Source organism: Botrytis porri (assembly GCF_014898465.1).
Source record: "Botrytis porri strain MUCL 3234 chromosome Unknown BPOR_001, whole genome shotgun sequence".
Classification (NCBI taxonomy): Eukaryota; Fungi; Ascomycota; class Leotiomycetes; order Helotiales; family Sclerotiniaceae; genus Botrytis; species Botrytis porri.
The window spans coordinates 2,621,902-2,640,153 of NW_024066075.1; the positions used below are offsets into that span (position 1 = coordinate 2,621,902).

The 18,252-nt window shown below is 42.4% G+C and overlaps 7 protein-coding genes across 7 annotated transcripts; 2 read left to right on the top strand and 5 right to left on the bottom strand.

The window, feature by feature from the left end:
* Positions 1-4,753: 4,753 nt before the first annotated feature.
* On the bottom strand, positions 4,754-6,940 carry EAF01_000705 (uncharacterized protein; the record flags this gene model as incomplete). The annotated part of the gene is made up of 1 exon (XM_038908955.1): positions 4,754-6,940. One exon carries the CDS (start codon positions 6,938-6,940, stop codon positions 4,754-4,756), a length of 2,187 nt encoding a protein of 728 aa, XP_038775861.1.
* Positions 6,941-7,621: 681 nt separating this feature from the next.
* Positions 7,622-8,788, bottom strand: EAF01_000706 (uncharacterized protein; the record flags this gene model as incomplete). The annotated part of the gene is made up of 1 exon (XM_038908956.1): positions 7,622-8,788. One exon carries the CDS (start codon positions 8,786-8,788, stop codon positions 7,622-7,624), a length of 1,167 nt encoding a protein of 388 aa, XP_038775862.1.
* A 670-nt stretch (positions 8,789-9,458) lies between these two features.
* EAF01_000707 (uncharacterized protein) lies at positions 9,459-10,594 on the bottom strand (the record flags this gene model as incomplete). The annotated part of the gene is made up of 4 exons (XM_038908957.1): positions 9,459-9,561; positions 9,608-10,387; positions 10,443-10,495; positions 10,562-10,594. 4 exons carry the CDS (start codon positions 10,592-10,594, stop codon positions 9,459-9,461), a joined length of 969 nt encoding a protein of 322 aa, XP_038775863.1.
* A 242-nt stretch (positions 10,595-10,836) lies between these two features.
* Positions 10,837-13,122, top strand: EAF01_000708 (uncharacterized protein). The gene is made up of 2 exons (XM_038908958.1): positions 10,837-11,146; positions 11,204-13,122. The coding sequence occupies exons 1-2, from the start codon at positions 10,985-10,987 to the stop codon at positions 12,521-12,523; spliced, it is 1,482 nt and encodes a 493-aa protein (XP_038775864.1). The 5' UTR covers positions 10,837-10,984; the 3' UTR covers positions 12,524-13,122.
* A 302-nt stretch (positions 13,123-13,424) lies between these two features.
* Positions 13,425-13,691, bottom strand: EAF01_000709 (uncharacterized protein; the record flags this gene model as incomplete). Its single annotated transcript, XM_038908959.1, has 1 exon — positions 13,425-13,691. The coding sequence occupies one exon, from the start codon at positions 13,689-13,691 to the stop codon at positions 13,425-13,427; it is 267 nt and encodes an 88-aa protein (XP_038775865.1).
* A 345-nt stretch (positions 13,692-14,036) lies between these two features.
* Positions 14,037-14,749, top strand: EAF01_000710 (uncharacterized protein; the record flags this gene model as incomplete). Its single annotated transcript, XM_038908960.1, has 4 exons — positions 14,037-14,247; positions 14,294-14,535; positions 14,608-14,659; positions 14,745-14,749. 4 exons carry the CDS (start codon positions 14,037-14,039, stop codon positions 14,747-14,749), a joined length of 510 nt encoding a protein of 169 aa, XP_038775866.1.
* Positions 14,750-16,121: 1,372 nt separating this feature from the next.
* On the bottom strand, positions 16,122-17,774 carry EAF01_000711 (uncharacterized protein; the record flags this gene model as incomplete). The annotated part of the gene is made up of 7 exons (XM_038908961.1): positions 16,122-16,305; positions 16,395-16,916; positions 16,969-17,141; positions 17,211-17,284; positions 17,339-17,389; positions 17,443-17,497; positions 17,553-17,774. The coding sequence occupies 7 exons, from the start codon at positions 17,772-17,774 to the stop codon at positions 16,122-16,124; spliced, it is 1,281 nt and encodes a 426-aa protein (XP_038775867.1).
* Positions 17,775-18,252: the final 478 nt, after the last annotated feature.

Consider the following 18,252-nt stretch of genomic DNA (forward strand, 5'->3'; position numbering starts at 1 on the left):
TGTTAAGGATCTGGGGTCTTGGGGTCTTGGTCATGTCATGTCATGGAGAGTGAGTGAATGGTGGGTGGGAGATGTGTGGATACCTAGAGAGATACTTGGTACTTTTGTTGCGTATCGATATGGATGCCTTGTATGCCCAGAAGACTCGGCGGGATCTGGTATGCCACTTGAGGATCTTGGTGTAATGGAGTGATATGCAGACACTTTTGTTGCATGCCGGTTTTCCTGCCCAGAGATTAATGTGGTACCAAGGGTCTCTTGGTGTGATGGAGTGGTATGCAGAATCTAGAGTAGGGACTTTTGTTGCATATCTATATTTGCGCCCAGGGAATCTGGCGTGGGACTGGCGTGATATCAAGGAGTCTTGGTTATGGAGAGGGTGTGTGCATGCAGATGCTTGGAGAGATGCTTTTGTTGCATATCTGTTCTTAGGCCCAGAGACTTGGTGTGGTACTAGGAGGATGGTGAATTTTATGGGTATCTAAGAAAGGGGATTTGTTGCACATCGGCTTTTGCGCCCAGTATTCCCAGGAACTGGACGGGATGTAGTATAACGACTCGAATCTCTTGGTATTATGGATAGTGATACACAGGTTCAGAGAGATGGTTTTGTTGCATATCGATATTCGTGCCCAGGGACTTGGATGATATGATTGATACTAGTGAAATTCGCACTCGAGTACGAGAGTTTTGCCCAGATCATCTAGTGTTATGGATAGAGATTTGAGGACTCTTGTTGCATATCGGTTTTCCTGCCCAGACACTTGGTGTGGTACTGGTGAAATCAGGACTCGAGCACGTAGAGATTTGATGCTTTTGTTGCATATCGATATATATGCCCAGTATGCCCAAGAAACTCGGTGGAGTGTGGTATAACTTGAGATTCTTGGTAAAACAGTATGCAGATATTGTTGTTGCATGTCTATATATATACCCAGAGAACTCGGCGGAATAATGGTACAACACTCGGGTCTCTTGGTGTGATGGGAAATGATATCCATTTACTTTTGCTGCATATCGATATTCATGCCGAGAGAATCAGTGCATTAGTTTGTACCTCGAAGATTGTTACATATCTATTTATACATACCGAAGCCTCGTCACCAAGACACAAGAATACCAAATCTAGTGAGATGAACGATATATCTGAGTGCACATTCTCCCAACTCAAGACTTTTGTTGCACATCCCATCTCCTGCCCAGAGGTACATTATCTTAGTCTCTACACCCAAGCTATTCCGCATAAAGAATAATCTTATTCACGCACCGCACACTCCCTGTGATACTCTCGCAAGCCCAATCCATCACCCAGAATCTCACTGTTGCATATCGACAATCTTGCCCAGAAATCCACCATCCTATCACTGATTCATCTATCCTCAAAATTGCATATCTCTCTTCTCGCCCAGCTTCTTGGTCTACGTGTCCGCCAATACCCTAGTGGCATACCAAACTCCTCATCATGCCGCGGATATCGCGGATACTACTCTTATTCAAAACCGAATCACACTGTTGCACATCTAACTTTCTGCCCAGGAATCTAGAAAGTATGGGATCTTCGCCAATTTTCTTGGTGTGCGACCATGATCCTCAGAAATAATGTTTCGGGGACAATCAATACGAGAATTGGGGTGGGAAATCCTCTTGTTGCATGTCTGTTTTCTTGCCCAGAGAACTTAATTTGCTAGTTTGTGTCTTGGGTTGCATGGAAAAACTTGTGGAAAAACTTGGGAAAAACTTGGGAAAAAGCTTTGGAAATTTAAAGCCCCGAGTTGGAACTTGGATGAGTGAGCTGCTTGGCTATTTTTCCGCTCTCGGTACCGAGATGATTCTCAGATAATGGAGATTGATCATACAGGGTAAGATTATATGGACTGGTATATACATAGATAGATATACATGTATAAATAAAAACCTCCCATCAATTACATACATCTCAATATTCGAAATTCAAGCACAATAATGCAAAACCAACACCAACACCAACACCAACGCCAAGAATACCCCTTGACGATCAAGAAAAAGCAAGAGAGAAAAATCTTCAACCCTTCGAAATGATCAGCAAATAAATAAGATAATTCCAAGACGCCAGCCAGTCATCCAACATCAAAACGCACACGTAAACACATCCAAGAACTTTGTAAATGCTGAGCAAGAATATAGATGTGCAACACATTTTCCAAAATTCAAGACGATAATCACGAGAGGAGGTGGTGAAGGTGGACGCAAAATACGACTTGGTACTAGTTTCAAGGTTTGCGTTTCAAACTGTTGGAAGAAGCTTGGGGGTCTGTCAAACTTCAAACGTGCCTAGAATTTGGTGGAAGATGCTGATGCTGATGCTGATGCTGATGCCGATGCTTGAGAATTGGGCATGGGAATTGTACAATGCAGAGTCTTGAATCAACTTCTTGACTATCGAGTTCTTGGCGCATAAGTATTCGACATTTGGTTTCAGGGCATACATACATTACTCGTGCTGGGTTTGGAAGTTATTCTTTCCAGTAGCTTTCCACAATACAGTAGAACTTGATTCTACCGGAATGACAAATTCGGCCAATCAAATTTGATATAGAGAGGATTCCAGTATAAATAATAATGGTTTAGCATTTTAGATAATATTTCTTTCAAATTTCAGTAATATCTAGACTCGAGCTCGGAAATGTTTCGGAAAATATTATGTGATAACAGTCAATCAGGCTTATTTAGTCAATTTCACTATTAAAATTTATATCGGATTCGAAAGTAATTAAATAAGGAAAGCATTCAAGATTCCGATATATCTCCGTCTAATATAGTCAAGTTCTACTATATATCTCTCTCAAGTTCGCTCTACTTTTAATCCTTATATACTCCCTCATTGTCAAGAGGCGGTATCACAGATATGCGGAAAACTAGAGTTCAAGTAATAGTATGTAGAATTCTACAAGGACTAAAAGGAATCGAAGGATTCCTGAATTAATATAGAATAGTGATTGGTATCACGTGATCTTGGAACATCGCTCCTTGACACTCCTCATGAACGAACAAAATAGCATACTAGATATCTATTATACCTTCAAACTTATTTAACAATTTTTTTACACATGAAAATTATATAGTGAATATGTGGAGATATTAAGAATGTTATGAATTGTAATTTTTTATTTATTTATTTAAATATTAGTAATTTTCAATTTATTATTCAATTTCAAAATAATAGTATTTTCACAAGATTGTTCGTCTTAGCGAGTTTGGTGTGCTAGTTTTTTCGTTCAGGGTGAGATTCCGTAGCCAGGTGTACTATCATATCAAATAAGAACGAAAATAAGGTAAGCAGATAGATGGTGAAAATCCCAAAACGAGGCACCGAAATTACACCACGGAAACCAACGAGTGAAAATCGAACCACGTTCTTGTTTGTTCGGGAGGGTAGGGGACTCTGTATATCTATATGTATCTGTATGAATTATATTGATGGACGGGAATTTAAAGTATAAAGTGTAAAGTGTACAGACTAATCTTGCTAATGCATTTCCGGGGTACTGTATAAAGGATCTTCTCGAATATCAATAAGCGTGTGTTTCCCCGAGATTTAGGAGTCGTTTTTTGATTCAACTCTAGAGATTCTTACATCATAATCAAAATTTAAAATCATCTATTTTGATTTATCGTCTTTAATATCTATATCACTAGTATCAACACAACACAACACAACACAACATAGCACATCTCTCATCCACAACCTCTCTATCAATATCCCCACAACCTCTACCTCAACCCCAACCCCAACCATGCTCTCCCCCAATCCCACCCCCCTAACCACCCAGTTCCTCCTCTCCCACCTCCTCCAATTCCCCGTATCCCCCGCCGCCTCCTCCACCACACCTCCAACATCTCTCCCCACCAAGACCTCACCACCTTCCCCCAAAAACCTCTCCCCCTCCACCATCAACATGCTTTTCCGATGAGAAGCCGCGCAACAAAATGCTCTCGACAACTATCCCATATTTGTCGGCCCCATCCTCTTTGCCTCTTTTTGAGGCGTCCCCAAAGACACGATTGCGAGTATAGGGTAGTCGTATGTAGCTGTGCGTTTGACGTATTGGATGGCGTGTGTGAGGATTGAGAGTGTGGAGTTATGTGAGAAGTGCGGTTTGGCGGGTGGGAAATGGACTTTGTGTTTAGTTGTTGAGGGAGGGAGAGGGGGGTTATGAGTTTTTGGGGAGGGGGATTTGGAAGGGAGGAAAGGAGGGGAGGGGAGGAAAGGAAATTAAATAGAGTATTGGTGATGAGTGAAGAAAAAAGTGATTAAAGTTGTGAAGAAGAGGGGCAGTGTTCCGTGGAGAAACTGAAAAACACCTACAGTATACCCTTTTTCATCCTTTGTATATGGTTCCATATTGTAGCAATTTCAAAATATTGAAACAATGTCTGTCATGTCCTGAGATATCAATTGTTCAGAAATCTACAAATGCAAGGCTATAACGTGATCAAATATCTACCAATACCTAGGTATGCAAATATTGAAATCCCATAGAAACCCAGATGACACTATTATACATAAAAGGTATCCCAATAAACCAACCCCAGGGTATCATTATAAAGAAAAGCACGTTATCTAGGAATACCAAAAGAAAAAGGGAAAAAGAAAACGGCCACTTCCACGTCCTCGCTTACTTATGTCAGGTCCTCTCCTTTCCGTATTGATATACAGTATGTTCATCCACCCGACCCCGCTGGTAACACCCGCTACACTCCAATCCACACCCCATTAAACCTCGTAGAAATAATCTTCATCTAATCCCTCCCGACTCGGAACTTTACCCTGTCCCACCTGGGGACCTCCATACCCATTTCCTTCATCTAATCTCACATTCAAAAGTCTAATCTTTAACCCATACTCACTAACCAAACTCACAAGTTTATTGGTTTCGCTAGTAATCGGCGCTTGGTTCAACAACATCAACAACCCATCCAACCATTCCGAAGCAAGACTATGCGTAGGAGGCATGAGCGTAAGAACAGCTTTCTCGGCCGGATCTGTATCATCTTGTTGTGCCTTGGTCTCTGTAACGTAACTATTGATAGTAATTTTGGTGGTGGTATTTGCTTTTGATGGATTTGCATCTTTAAGGGTCGAGGAGCTTGAGATACTTGAACCGTCGTCATGGGACGCGGAGACATTGGAAACGACTGAACTGATAGTACTCAAATCAATCTTTTCAAGTAATTGATCAAGTGTCGGCTCTTTACTCAATTGATGATCAAAATCGAAATAATGAAGATACCGCCGATTGTGTGAAAGTTTGACAAAACGCCAACTCGTTGGTATCCTTCTTCCTAGACTTTTCGTAGAAGAAGATCCTTCTTCGCTAACGGTTTTCGGTTGAATAATTCTTGGAAACCATGCTCCTTCAAGTAGACATCTTATTCTCTGTTCTTTAACAAATAAAAGAGCTTCGTGTTTGAGCTCATCTCGTACTTGCTGCAAATGTTGACCCCACTCGTCTTCGAATGTCAATTCCAATAACTCCATTTGTAGCTTTCGTAATTTCGAATATTCAAATTCTGCCAATTCCTCTTCTACCTCTAGAACATCTTTTGTTCTTGAAGCTTGGCCGACCACTTGCTCAACTAAAATCCGCACAAGTTCCGCGACTTTTATGAAATCATCCTGCTCGGCACCAGTAGCTTTCCATAACCTAAAAAAAGCTTGCAAACTCGCTGAGTGTAGCCTTGACCACTGGAGTAGTAGAGGCCGGAATACCTTATCATAATTCTTTACTCCATCCAATACCAGATAAGTTTTCGCATCCTCTGCGTCTGATTTGTCGACCTCGAAATGGTCATACAGGATAGATGTGACTATTAGACTGGCCCTTGCGATAGGACATCTCTCATTTAACGGTTTAGAAGATTGCTCCAACAAAAGCTTTTGAAAACCGTCTTCATTTTTCCTGACATAATCGGTCAAATCCATCATACCAAGAAATCCAGTCGCTTCGAATTCCCAAGCAGGACTTTCAGTCTCGAAGCCCAATCTTCTCCACTTTTCGGGATTGTGTTTCCGACTCCCCTTTTTGTCGCCATTCTCCAAATTATCTACCTTTGGTGAAGCGCCGTTGCTAAGATCCTTCTTTTCGGGTGCGCTGGCTAGATGTAGTCCCTTTAGTGCTCGTCTATGTTCTGGTCTTTCCAAATCCACCTTCACCTCCTTCCATTTGCTCAATAAAACCTTGGTCAAACTTTGAAATTCCAATAGCGGATGCGACAAATCTTGTAATGCCGAGCCTTGCATCAAATTATATGCAGCTTTAATAACCCCCAAATCTTGTAAACGTTTAATGAACTTCGGCCACTCCTCTCCAGTCCCACTACTTTTGCTAACATTATCCTTTCCCTGCCCGTTATCATTTGTAATCGAATCCCGCATTAATGCATTCAGGAGCATCAGTGCATTGGCACAAAGTAAATGATCCGCAGAATTGAGTTGCGAGACTACCATTTCGAAGAATTGAGGATAAACTGCGACGGCAGGTTTCAAAGCTCGAAATCCAAATGCGCCGGGTATTTTTATACGCCCCCCTGAAGACTGTGGATGGCTCACAATAGCAACCAATATCGACATGGCTCCTCGTAGAATATTAACCAGTGGATGTGTAACGATCAATTCGACGACTCGTTCAACCAATTCCCCGGCACCTGGTGCCTCGAATATTTCCCAACCCATATCAACTTCCAGTAGGCGACTCAAACTCTGTAGGGAATATGCGAGGGTATTCGCATTGGTTGTCATAATCAGTCGACGTAGGATAGTGAGGCCCCCTGAGGAAATGAACACATCTGCGAACGATGGATCATTGATGGAAGATTGTAGCTTAAATACTGCCATTTTACGCATGGCATCTTCATCGCTGTTGAGTCTCGAGAGCAACGAAGGTATATCTGCTTGATCCATTGTAATTGTTGTGTCTGGTGCTTTCGAGGTCGATGAAGCTGGGGAAATCTGGCGAGTATAGTCAGGGCGCAATTGGCTTTTGATATCCCCCGATTTCAATTATTCGATAGTCACATTTGCTCAAAACCTTTCCAAATATTTACTATGAATTCTAGGTGTTCGTGTCTTTTCCCTTGAGGGAAGGGGTCACAATAGTGTGAGGAGATTAAAAAATTAAGGGTGCATTAAAAGTATAAAAGTACCAAGGATCCGAATCGTTGAAGAAAGTCGGGTTTATAGTCTGTGCTTCAATGGCTTCCAAGGTTGTGACAGTTGATAACGGCAGGTGCTCTCGGTGCCGGAAAACTTAAGCCCAAGAGCCGTCTTATCACTCACCAATGAACCATGCAGTGAACTATAATTATATTTTGGTGCATTCAAGTGACGGGATAGGAATGGAATGGGAAAATTTGAAGACAATCATATGAGACAACCTATGAGCGATCAATTTGAACAGTCAACATGTAAGTACCTAGGTAGGTATGAGAAATGCAATTTTCGCCGATTTTGTACTTCATAGCTCTGGATTCCCTTAATATGATCCACAAGTATCCCAGATATTTCACGCCATACAGTGAAGATGCCAAAACTCCATCGCTGATGTCAATATGCTACTGTATTCATAACTTAGAGCAAACATTCTCAATGATCATCCTCGTCCTCATCCATCAAGCTCAAGCAATCCAACTCTGTTCGGATCAACCTATCAAATTCGGCCCTCTCAATCCCAGCTACTTTCGCCAATCTGTATAAACTCTTCACGCTTGTCGAAATATGTTGTTTAATGCCAACCTCGCTCTGTTCCCGGGCGTGTGCTCTCTTCTCGAGTTTTGCCACTGTCTCACTCCCACTTGAGCTAGTTCTACTTCCTGGTCGTGGTTGTACAACTTCGATATATTCCCCTCCATTAATGATCCCACTACTAGACTCCGACCATGGTTTTACTTCATGAGATGATGTGTGATCTTGTAGACTTTGTTGTAACGTGGAAGTTATTTGATCATCTTGACCAAGGGACGTTTCGACGGTACCATTTTGTGCTGCCTCGTCTGGATCATGGCTATCCATGGCAGGTTGTACATCCGCATATTGTGCGTAGTATGAGTCTTCATCATCTGCACTTCTCGAGACGTTTTGCATAGGCTGGGGCGCAGGAGAATGTTTCGGTGCGGGCGTACGAGCGGGCGTGTTGTCGTACTGAGCCCAGTAATCATCATCATCGTCATTCTCTGCCTCGGTATCTTGAGCTGCATTTGAGACATTCGAAAGACTGCCAATTTTGTGTGTAGACGTTTTCGATGTTCCTGATGTAAAGACGGTTTCCGCAGAAGCAACATCTTTCTGTCCCCATTCTTCTTCGGTTTCAGGATTGTATGCTCCTACTTCTCCGATCCTCCATCCATCACCACCACCGAGTTCGTCGCCAACACACCATACAAGTCGCGCACTCAAAGAAAGATCTCTGAGTACAACTAGAGCTTGTAAGGTCTCTTCATCGAGTCGTCGATATTGGATTGCCACCTCACTCTCCCAATCAACCTCAACCTCACCAGAAACAGGATGTGCTTCTAATCGATCATTTTTTATAGCTTGTTGTAATTTCGAGACATTTGAATCATCATAGCAGAGTAATGGCAGCCAAGGCTCGTTCGAGGTCGAAGATAATATTTGGACTCTTTGACGTAAAATCGGCGAAAGTAAAGGAAGCAGCGCCGTTGGAGGTTGAGGAGATACAGAAGCCGCAGGTAAAGATGCTAATAGGGGCGCTAATAATTGCTCTGCTCTGGGAGCTGAAATAGTTGTCGACATTCTGACAAGATTGATATTGATGTGTTGGTAGATTGGCTATCACATGCAAATGGACATAGTTTGAAGAGGGGTATTAATGGCAATTGTAAAGAGTCTTGACTCAGTGAAAGGACGGTTGAAAACACTTGGAGATTTCGAATATCGACAACAACAACAACAACAATAGCATAAAACAACTTAGACTGATGAAAAACAAAATACAGACAAAATCAATCTCATTAACTAACACATACCTCTAGAAGTTCTGTGGAGAACAGCTGCAGTGTTGATTTCCATAATGAATTGTGATACGGCAAGGGTAAACTGACTGAATCAGTTTCCTTCCGCCCGAGAAAAGGAAGAGATTGGTACCGCAAAATCTGGAATACGCACGTGAATTCGAGGCTTGTTTAGTCGCAATGCATTGATATCGTTTCATCCATTTCTCACCATTTATCCTCTTTTATCATTTCTCTGGCTATTTTTACCCTTGAAGTAATTAACTTTACGGTGTAGAATTTACTAGTAGATAAGGTTAGGATCATGGGTAATCCACAGTACTTATTATGTATTCTACGTCTATTCCTACCAACTCATAGCTGTCTAAAGTCTATTGTACCTTTCCGAATCACTACAATAGACCACCCCTTTACAAACTCCACTGCTCTTATGTATTCAAAACACCTTTAAATCACTTGGAAAGTTCTTGGGATTTCTCCCATTTCAACAAAATTCCGAGAACTCGTTCGTATGTCCACATAGTAACGGCACTTGCTGGAGCAGACTTGAAAAGACTATTGATATCAGCATCAGAAGGTCCCGGACTGCTCTTTCACATACCTGACTGTCAATCCTCGATAGAGCCCTCGATAACCCTCATTGTGTAATATGTGTCGCATTGTTTGAAACACACCGTTGTAAACCGGGATGTTCTTGTGAACGTATCTTTCTCTTGTTGGTCCCTGTACTTGCAATCTCTTCCTAATTAAATCAAAAGGAAATATGCCAGTTTTTGCTATGACTGAAGCTATAACCCCGGCACTCGCATCTGCGGATCCAAAAGGCATGTTTAGCGTTCCCATCGGGAGACGAAGACTCTCGTATGTGGCGAAAAAGATTCCCATATATGGTATAATCTGCCCAACACCAGCCCCAAGTCCTTGGAAGAAGCCTCTCGGCCCTTCATTAATGGCGATATCACGGATCGATGATCGGAGAGAAGTGTACACCCTCTCAACGCCTTGTGCAGCGAATCGTGTGCGGAGCAGATCAAGAGGATAAGTTGCGGTCGTAGCAACAGCTCCTGCAGATGCTCCAGCAAAAAAACTTTCAGCAGCAGCTGGCAGTCGATGTTCTCCAAAAGCGTCTTGTAGGCCCAGCGTAACAGATCTATATGTCGTGAATTGGATCGCACTGTACGAAACGTACATCAACTCTGCTGGAACATTCCCCTTCCATAATGCCGACAGCCCTTCCTCTCGAAAGATACGCTTGATCGTCGGAATTGTGCCTTTGTAGATTGGAGATCCTCGCAGATCCCGATGAGAAAGAGGGTCGGATGCAGAATGCGATTGCAATTGAAGGCGAATTTTAACCACATCCAAAGGGGCAATCGCGAATCTGGGTGGAAGATATGAGCGCAAATAGTTGTCATCTTGACCAATTGTAAATTTACCTAGCAATCAAACCAGCTGTCGCACCAGCTATCATTGATTGGGTCTTGGAGCCCTAGATAAGTATCAGTTTATTGATCCTGAGAGACAGAAGTTACAATTATAAAACCTTAAACCTTACCTCATCCTTTAAATGCTCGGCGCTTTCAGACATACATCTGACGTTCTCGAAATAGTAATATTAGAGTTTGAGGTTTGAAAATATATATCAATCGACACGCCTATTTGCATGACCTAGGGGGGTATAGAAGTAGAAAAGCAATAAATAATTAAAAATATGTCTCAAGAAGGTTAGCGGGAGCTATGATTCATTGATTACGTAATTAAACTTGTTAAAATCGTCCAAGCTCCAAGCTCCATTTGGTCAATCATGTAGCTTGGTGGAGGGGCTCACGTGGAATTGATGCTATCATCACCTCGGTAAAGGCTCATTGATGTATGATTCCTCGGTGAAGAGTAAGTTTATTTATTAGGATTGTTCAATTCTCATTCAGCAGGCAGATCAGTCCTTCACTTGCACCGTGAAAAGAACGAAATTCTAGATATGAGTGCCTTGCGTCTTGGTCTGAACTGTGGTCATCGAGCTGCCAGATCAGGTTGCTTTCTAGCTGCCCCGCGCATCTCTCACATTAGTCGAAGGCTATTTTCGGCCCAACCAGGTCTCCGGATCACAGCTCCCACATCCAAGCAGACACGTGTTCCACAGGTATTATTGAGCACCGCACCCCTGACGATCGACTAAGATTTTGTTAACCTGAATCAGGATGCAAAATCCTCTTCTAGCCCTGAGATTCTATCTCATGACATTCAGGCCATAAAGATCAACGGTGTATCTTATCCTTCATTGTTCCTCCGCGATTCTTGTACCTGCCATAGATGCGTTGATCCTTCCACAAAGCAAAAGAACTTTCAAACTTCGGATATTTCTCCTAATATCAAAGCTACTGCGACCACCAAGGGTGAGAATGGGGATTTAACAATATCTTGGGAAGATGATATTCCAGGCTACGGACCAGATCATATTTCGTCTTTTTCTAAGAAGTTCTTTGAAACCCACTCCTCAGCCAAGGCTTATCATTCCGATCGTCACAATGATGTGAAACCTATCAGATGGAACTCGAAGACCATTGCTCAGAAGCTGCAATATGTAACTTTTGATGACTACATAAACAGTGAAGAAGGTTTATTCAGAGCTTTGATCATGCTTCGGGATTATGGACTGCTCATACTTAGAGGTGTGTCAGAGTCAGAAACATCAGTTGTTGATATTGCAGAGCGAATTGGCAATCTTCGGGATACTTTTTACGGAGCTACCTGGGATGTCAGGTCTGTTCCCCAACCTAAAAATGTAGCATATACTTCTCAATATCTGGGTTTACACATGGACCTTCTCTATATGGCTAATCCCCCGGGGTTTCAATTTCTTCACTGCCTACGGAATACCTGCTCAGGTGGCTCGTCCATCTTTTCTGATGCTTTCCACGCTGCCAGACAACTCGATAAAGATAATTACATTCAATTGAGCACTAAGAAGGTTGGCTACCATTATCGCAATGCTGGGGAGCATTATCACTATAAACATTCTGTGATATCGAAACACTCTGAGATGGGTGGGAACGCTTCATCCCCCAGTGACAACAACATTCAATATATAAATTACTCGCCGCCATTTCAAGCGACATTCGACAAGCCGTCCGACTCCTTGCCCGTAGCTAAAGCATTGAGGCAATTTGCATCCCGAGTAGAGGCACCTGAAAACATGTATGAATACAGACTACAAGAGGGGGAATGTGTCATTTTCAACAACCGCAGGGTACTTCATGGCAGGAAAGAATTCGATACATCAGCTGGGGAGAGATGGTTCAAAGGCGCTTATATCGATACCGACGTCTTCAGGAGTCGTTATCGAGTATTGGCCGAAAAGTATCAGAATAAGGATCAAACGTTCCTACGCACTCATGCTAGACACATTTGCTGGGATATCAAGAACCCTGAGACTGGAAGAATGGAAAGCGATCCACATAAAGTCTGGGAGAGAAGTAGAGATCTTCCACAAACTGAGGCGTATGCGAACATTATCTAGTGACATTCGAAGCCCCTCGATATGTCCACAAAATTCTGCAGTGCAGTCGCTCAAGGAGGAACCCTCGCCGTTCGAATTATCATTTTTATGTTGAACTTTTGTTCTCGAGAAAATCGGAATGTGAAATTCACGTAGGATACTAATTTACATTTAAAGATTCCCGGTTTCCAGTGGAAAAAAAAATCCAGGCTTGGAATGCGATTCGGACTACTAAAAACCGTGATTGAGTTTTGAGAGTATTAGATCCCCGATTTGTATGCCGTATGTCGGCATTCGTGTTCGGTCGAGTCTTTAGTATGCCCAGAAATCAAAAATTATCTTTTGACCATGCACTTTCATAGCTTTGCAGAATTTTGCATTATTACAAGCTGACTTGAATATCTTTACCAAACGATTTCCAGCAAGGTACACCGCATTGGTGAATTGTTATAGTTTGTTGCTCTGATGACTTTCGTATTTGTAGTACCTTCTTCAATTCAGATTCGTCGTATCGCCTTCTTTGGATACACGACTTTCCTTCAACGTTCCTCCTTTTTTCTTACATCACCCGCATCTTTTCAGTGTTCTACCTGTTTCAGTACACTACCTCTTTGCAATGTTCTATATTTTCTGTCGGAATATGGTCTGCATCTTGTTGTCTATTATCAAGTTGCAAACTTCGTTGTCATGATTATCGATTGTATTTTTTAACACTGGAAATTCTGTTGATTAAATTATTGGTTTTGATTGAATACTCAATCACTATTATTACAGAAGACTTTCGGCTGTGTCAACAACTCGCTTACAGCTGGGAGAGTGAATTAGCTTTGGAGTTCTGCAGGATGATGTATTTGTCCGCCATTCACAATATTGCGATTTCGGCAAAGATATGGATGTCTCAGGAGATCAGTATTTAATGACATCATCTGTACTCATCCGGTCTTCCCACCGCCATTAAATCACCCGTATGATATATCACCTCCGGCTTAATAACCGAAATCCTCCACTGCCCCTTCACCTTCACAAACATCTGTTGCATATACGATCTCCCATCCGACGTTTCCTCAATCTTACAATTCGGGTGATTGTAATCATGGCCTGCCACTCTCCGTCCATGACTTGCTAGTTGCTGCCATTCTACGATGATTTCTGAGTTGGTAACACTCTTGAAATAGGGGGCTCCTAACATATGTTGGGTGGCGGGAGCTTTCTATCCGAATTTTTTAGGGCTGAGCCATTCTTCTACGAAAGCGTCTGCAGTGAAGGTTTGTTGACCCCATTCGGGAACTACGAGTGTATAGTCTGCTATGACATATGGTGCAAGAGATGCCCGAAGTCGTGCTTTGTCCTGGGTGTTTATGTGAGTAGTAGGAACTTTGATGCCTAGATCACGAGGTTCATACTTTTCGTTCATACCCATCAGCTAGAGTTCTACTGCATTGTGTGATGACAATGCTTTGCTGCTGCCAAGAAAGTCGGTTTCAAGTGTCTTTTCTCATTTGACCAAACTAGTGACTGGACATATGACGAAATCATGGGTTACTTCAATCAATACATTGGAAATGATGCCTACTACATCTATAAGGGAAAGCCTTTGGTTTCCACTTTCGAAGGAGCAGGTGATGCTGATGCTAGGCGTCAAATCAAGGCACAGACTGGCATTGTCTTCATTCTAGATTGGTCTTCTTTAGGTGCCCAAGCAGCCTTAAAACTTGATGTTGCAGATGGTCTCTTCAGTTGGGCTGGTAAGTAATGACTCCTCATTTTGTTTCCTTTTCTAACACAAAATAGCTTGGCCTTGGGGCAACACAGATATGAACACATATGTTGACGCCTCATACAACCGATTTCTTGATGCAAAGCCTTACATGATGCCTGTCAGCCCTTGGTTCTACACTAATCTACCACAGTTTCATAAGAATTGGCTTTGGCGAGGCGACGATTTATGGTATGACAGATGGGAAGAAGTTATATTTGGCAACCTAATCTCGTTGAAATCGTATCATGGAATGACTACGGAGAATCTCATTATGGTAAGTCTCGATTTTTTTCATCATTGCGGTTCATGCGTTTTACTGCATTTTGCTAATCATATTGTGTGACAGTTGGACCTATTGATGAAACAACCATGGGTGCAATGCGCTCTGCCCCTTACAAGTACGTAAACTATCCACAAATTTTTCTGGCTTTTGTACCCAATAACTCCGTCCTTGATAGACGATGCTAATATTTTGAATTTTAGTCTGAAAGGTGCTGTGAGGACAAGATTGTGTGGATTTCTTTCCGGGACTAATTTAAGTTATTTCAACTTTCCTATGTCATAAAAATCAATTACCAGGCCCAAGCAGGATTGTAACCATAAGTCATAAAAGGTGAGGTGTTGTGTGAATGTATCCGCGGCAATGCAGTAATTCCATAGCAGCAGCAACTAAGCTACGAAAACGTGGCAGTGTCGTGAAAAATTGCACCAGATCTAGCCGTACCAACTTCCAAGCTGAGCGCCCAACTTTCCGAAGAATTTGGATCTCTCTTTCCCATCCAGATAATTTATGGAATAGAAACAACGAGTTATCAAGGAGTTCGGGTCTTGCACGAAGGAATAGCCCAACAGACTTGCTCCGACCAACCATCGGGAACGTCACAAATATCTTTCCTCCCAGGAACAGTAAAACAGACCAACTGACAAAAACAACGGCAAGCTTTCAACGGCGAGGCCTTTACCTGATCAAGAAAGAGATTATTACTTACCGAAGCAATTACCCAAACTGCGCCTCCGCACTTACAGATATTCAATTTCCGGAGCATAATGACCAACCATCAACTAACCCACCAACTGACCACCAACCAACCAACAATACCCAATTCTCTTACTAAATTCACCATACTCTACTCACCACACTCCGCTCTTTCACCACTCACAAACAAAATATCTACCAATATCCATCCATACCTGGCATCTATTCATCATCTCCCAATCATCATGACACTCCGCAGCATACCTACTTTCCACGTTCCAGAAACAACGCAGCACGCGTAACACAGCACCAACTGAAACATCCACAACCGCTATATCCGCAGTATGCCGTATAGTTACCCGTGAAGAACCGTTTCTGTGTAACCAGTACCCGACATATAACACATGATTAACTTGTGTAGCTTTTATCATTGTGCAGAGACCCTAAATTGCAGTTTTGAAGCCTCGTGGAGGAATGTGTAACCGAGTTTGATAATGAGGAGAAGTTTGAGGACTTGAAATAAATAGAGTGACTAATCTACACAGGTGGAACGATTGAAGAGATAATAGAGAACGAGGACATAAAAAACACGCGATTTATTGGATTAATGTACCGCTGCTTGAAAATTCATGAATTATATAATCAATCGAGCCTCCTTCCATTCCGTATACATCATATCTAATTAAGTACGTACAGTAATTTCCAATGAGTGTGGTATCAAATCCAATCAAACAAATCACTCATAAATCCTAGCCGTCTCGCCCTGAGCACGAGCACAAGCACAAGCGCTCAAGCTTTTTCTCCCTCCCAATCCTAATCCTGCGAAGTGAATCGACAATACCTTTCCTCCATTAAACTCCAACCTAATTATCCGTCAAAGACACTCATCTGTAGCCTTTTCCCACTTCATTTCTCATCATTCCCGCATACCCACTCTCACTATCTGTGCACGAAAATGGCCGTTCTCTTTCCGGAGAAGGCGCCCCCGCCGTCATACTCGCGCTTCTGCTTGGAGCTGGGAGTTCGATGGGGCCTTGTCCTTGGTTTTGCCTTTCTTTTTCTCGTAGCCTGTAGTGATTTGATTAGAAAACGCGGTTTCACAATATTCCCAGACATGGATACAAGGAAGAAAGAAAGAATAGTGGAATAAAATATACCTTAAAGCATCTTGTGTACTACTGTCATTCATCTCACTCAATGTATTTCCTTCATACCCCTGAGAACTCAAATGTGACTTGTGATTATGCGCCGGGCTAGGGAACCCAGGACTTCCCATCTGACTTCCAACCGACACACTCTGATATTGACCATTTCTAACCCTCTGCATACCCACCTCATCAATCTGCGGACTTTGACTTCTAAAATTTTTCGTATCAGGATCCGTGTAAGCACCATGACGAGGCGAAAAGCGTTCAGATGCAGTATCCAAGCCTGGGAGACCAGATGCGAACTTGGACATGTTTGGATAATTGGCTTCGGAAACTGTACGGCCACCTTGCGACATATATGAGGTATGAGTATCATCGTACGGGTTGCTGCTAGCTGGAGGCCCGGATGATGGTTCGTTGTGGAATACTTCTTTCATGGTTTTGTGACGGCCGCACATGTAGAATAAAGCGCCGGCTAGAGCTATTACAGCGACCAACGACGATACCGGCAATGGCGCTAGCCGGTAATGACTTGTGAGAGGAGGTAGAAGCGACGGCTTTTGCGGTTTCTAGGGGAAAATACTCATTGGGAGAGAACTCCATCGTTGCATTTTCAGCATACGCAAACTGAACATCGAAAGTTTGAGTAGCATTGGCATTTATAACTCCTACCATACCCTCTTGACATGCACCAGGAGCCGAACAATAGAAGAATATAGGTTCCGTGTCGTTAATGAGTAACTTAAATGTAGGCGGCTAGTTAAGACTCGTCAGCATCATTTGATCGATCTAAAAAATTAGCGAGTCTCCAAAATTATCCGAGACAATAGAAGTAGGTTCAAAACCACTCCAGAATCCAATCTTTCCTGCCTCAGTGTCTTCGTATGGTATACATGGTTCTGTGAGGTTGAAATTAATTATTGCCTATCAACAAATGATTTGGAGGAACATACGTTTATATTCTGCTCTCGCCACAGAATGATTTAGAGGATAGAAGCGAAACTCTACAGAGACTCGTTAGTTAAACATAAATGTGATGTTCAATATAATGACCCACCAATAATATCCCCAACATCCGCTGTTAAGTCTTTAGGATCGTAATTGAGACTATCCTGGTAGTCATTAACATTCAATCGTAGCACAATTGCAATCGCAAGATTAAATTACTGCATCAACCGATACAACATGCGTCGTAGCAGCAGTTTTCGAAGCGCTTATCGATGAACTTGTGGATGAACTTGTAGTGGATGCCGATGAAACAAAGCTTGTTTTTGACGCTGAAGCCGTGGAAGAACTATCCGCAATTGAACCCTCCGTACTAGAACTTTCAGCCCGGACCGAAGCAAGGATTGATAACCCTAACAGAGCGAATAGCCTCGACAGCATCATTTTGAGTCAATTAATTCATACGATTTGTAAAGAACGAACCTTATCATGCTGCAAGAATAACAAAATAAAGAATAAAGAATGTGAAAAAGGTGTGCCAGTACAGAAATCAGGCGGGAATCTTACTTACATGCGGGGTGGTTGTCCATATCAAGAACCGACCAACGAAGCCAGCCCTCATTAAAAAGATAACTTGGGACAGTATTGTAAGAGCAACAATAGTGTGCGGCTGAGTAAGAGAACAGCCTGGCAAATCTTGCAAATCTTTCTAAATTTTCACGTAGTATTAACTGAGTGAACTTGGCATGGAGTACAGCGGTGTATTACCTAGTGGTTATGGGAGTTTTGGGGCATAATGATTCACGCTTATCTTGAGGCTATCTATACCAAGTGCTTCGAAAATTACGGAAGTTCTGAGGCGTTTGTGTCGGCTGCATTTATCTATCACGTAAATAATCCCCATGGGGAAAAAAGGGACCCG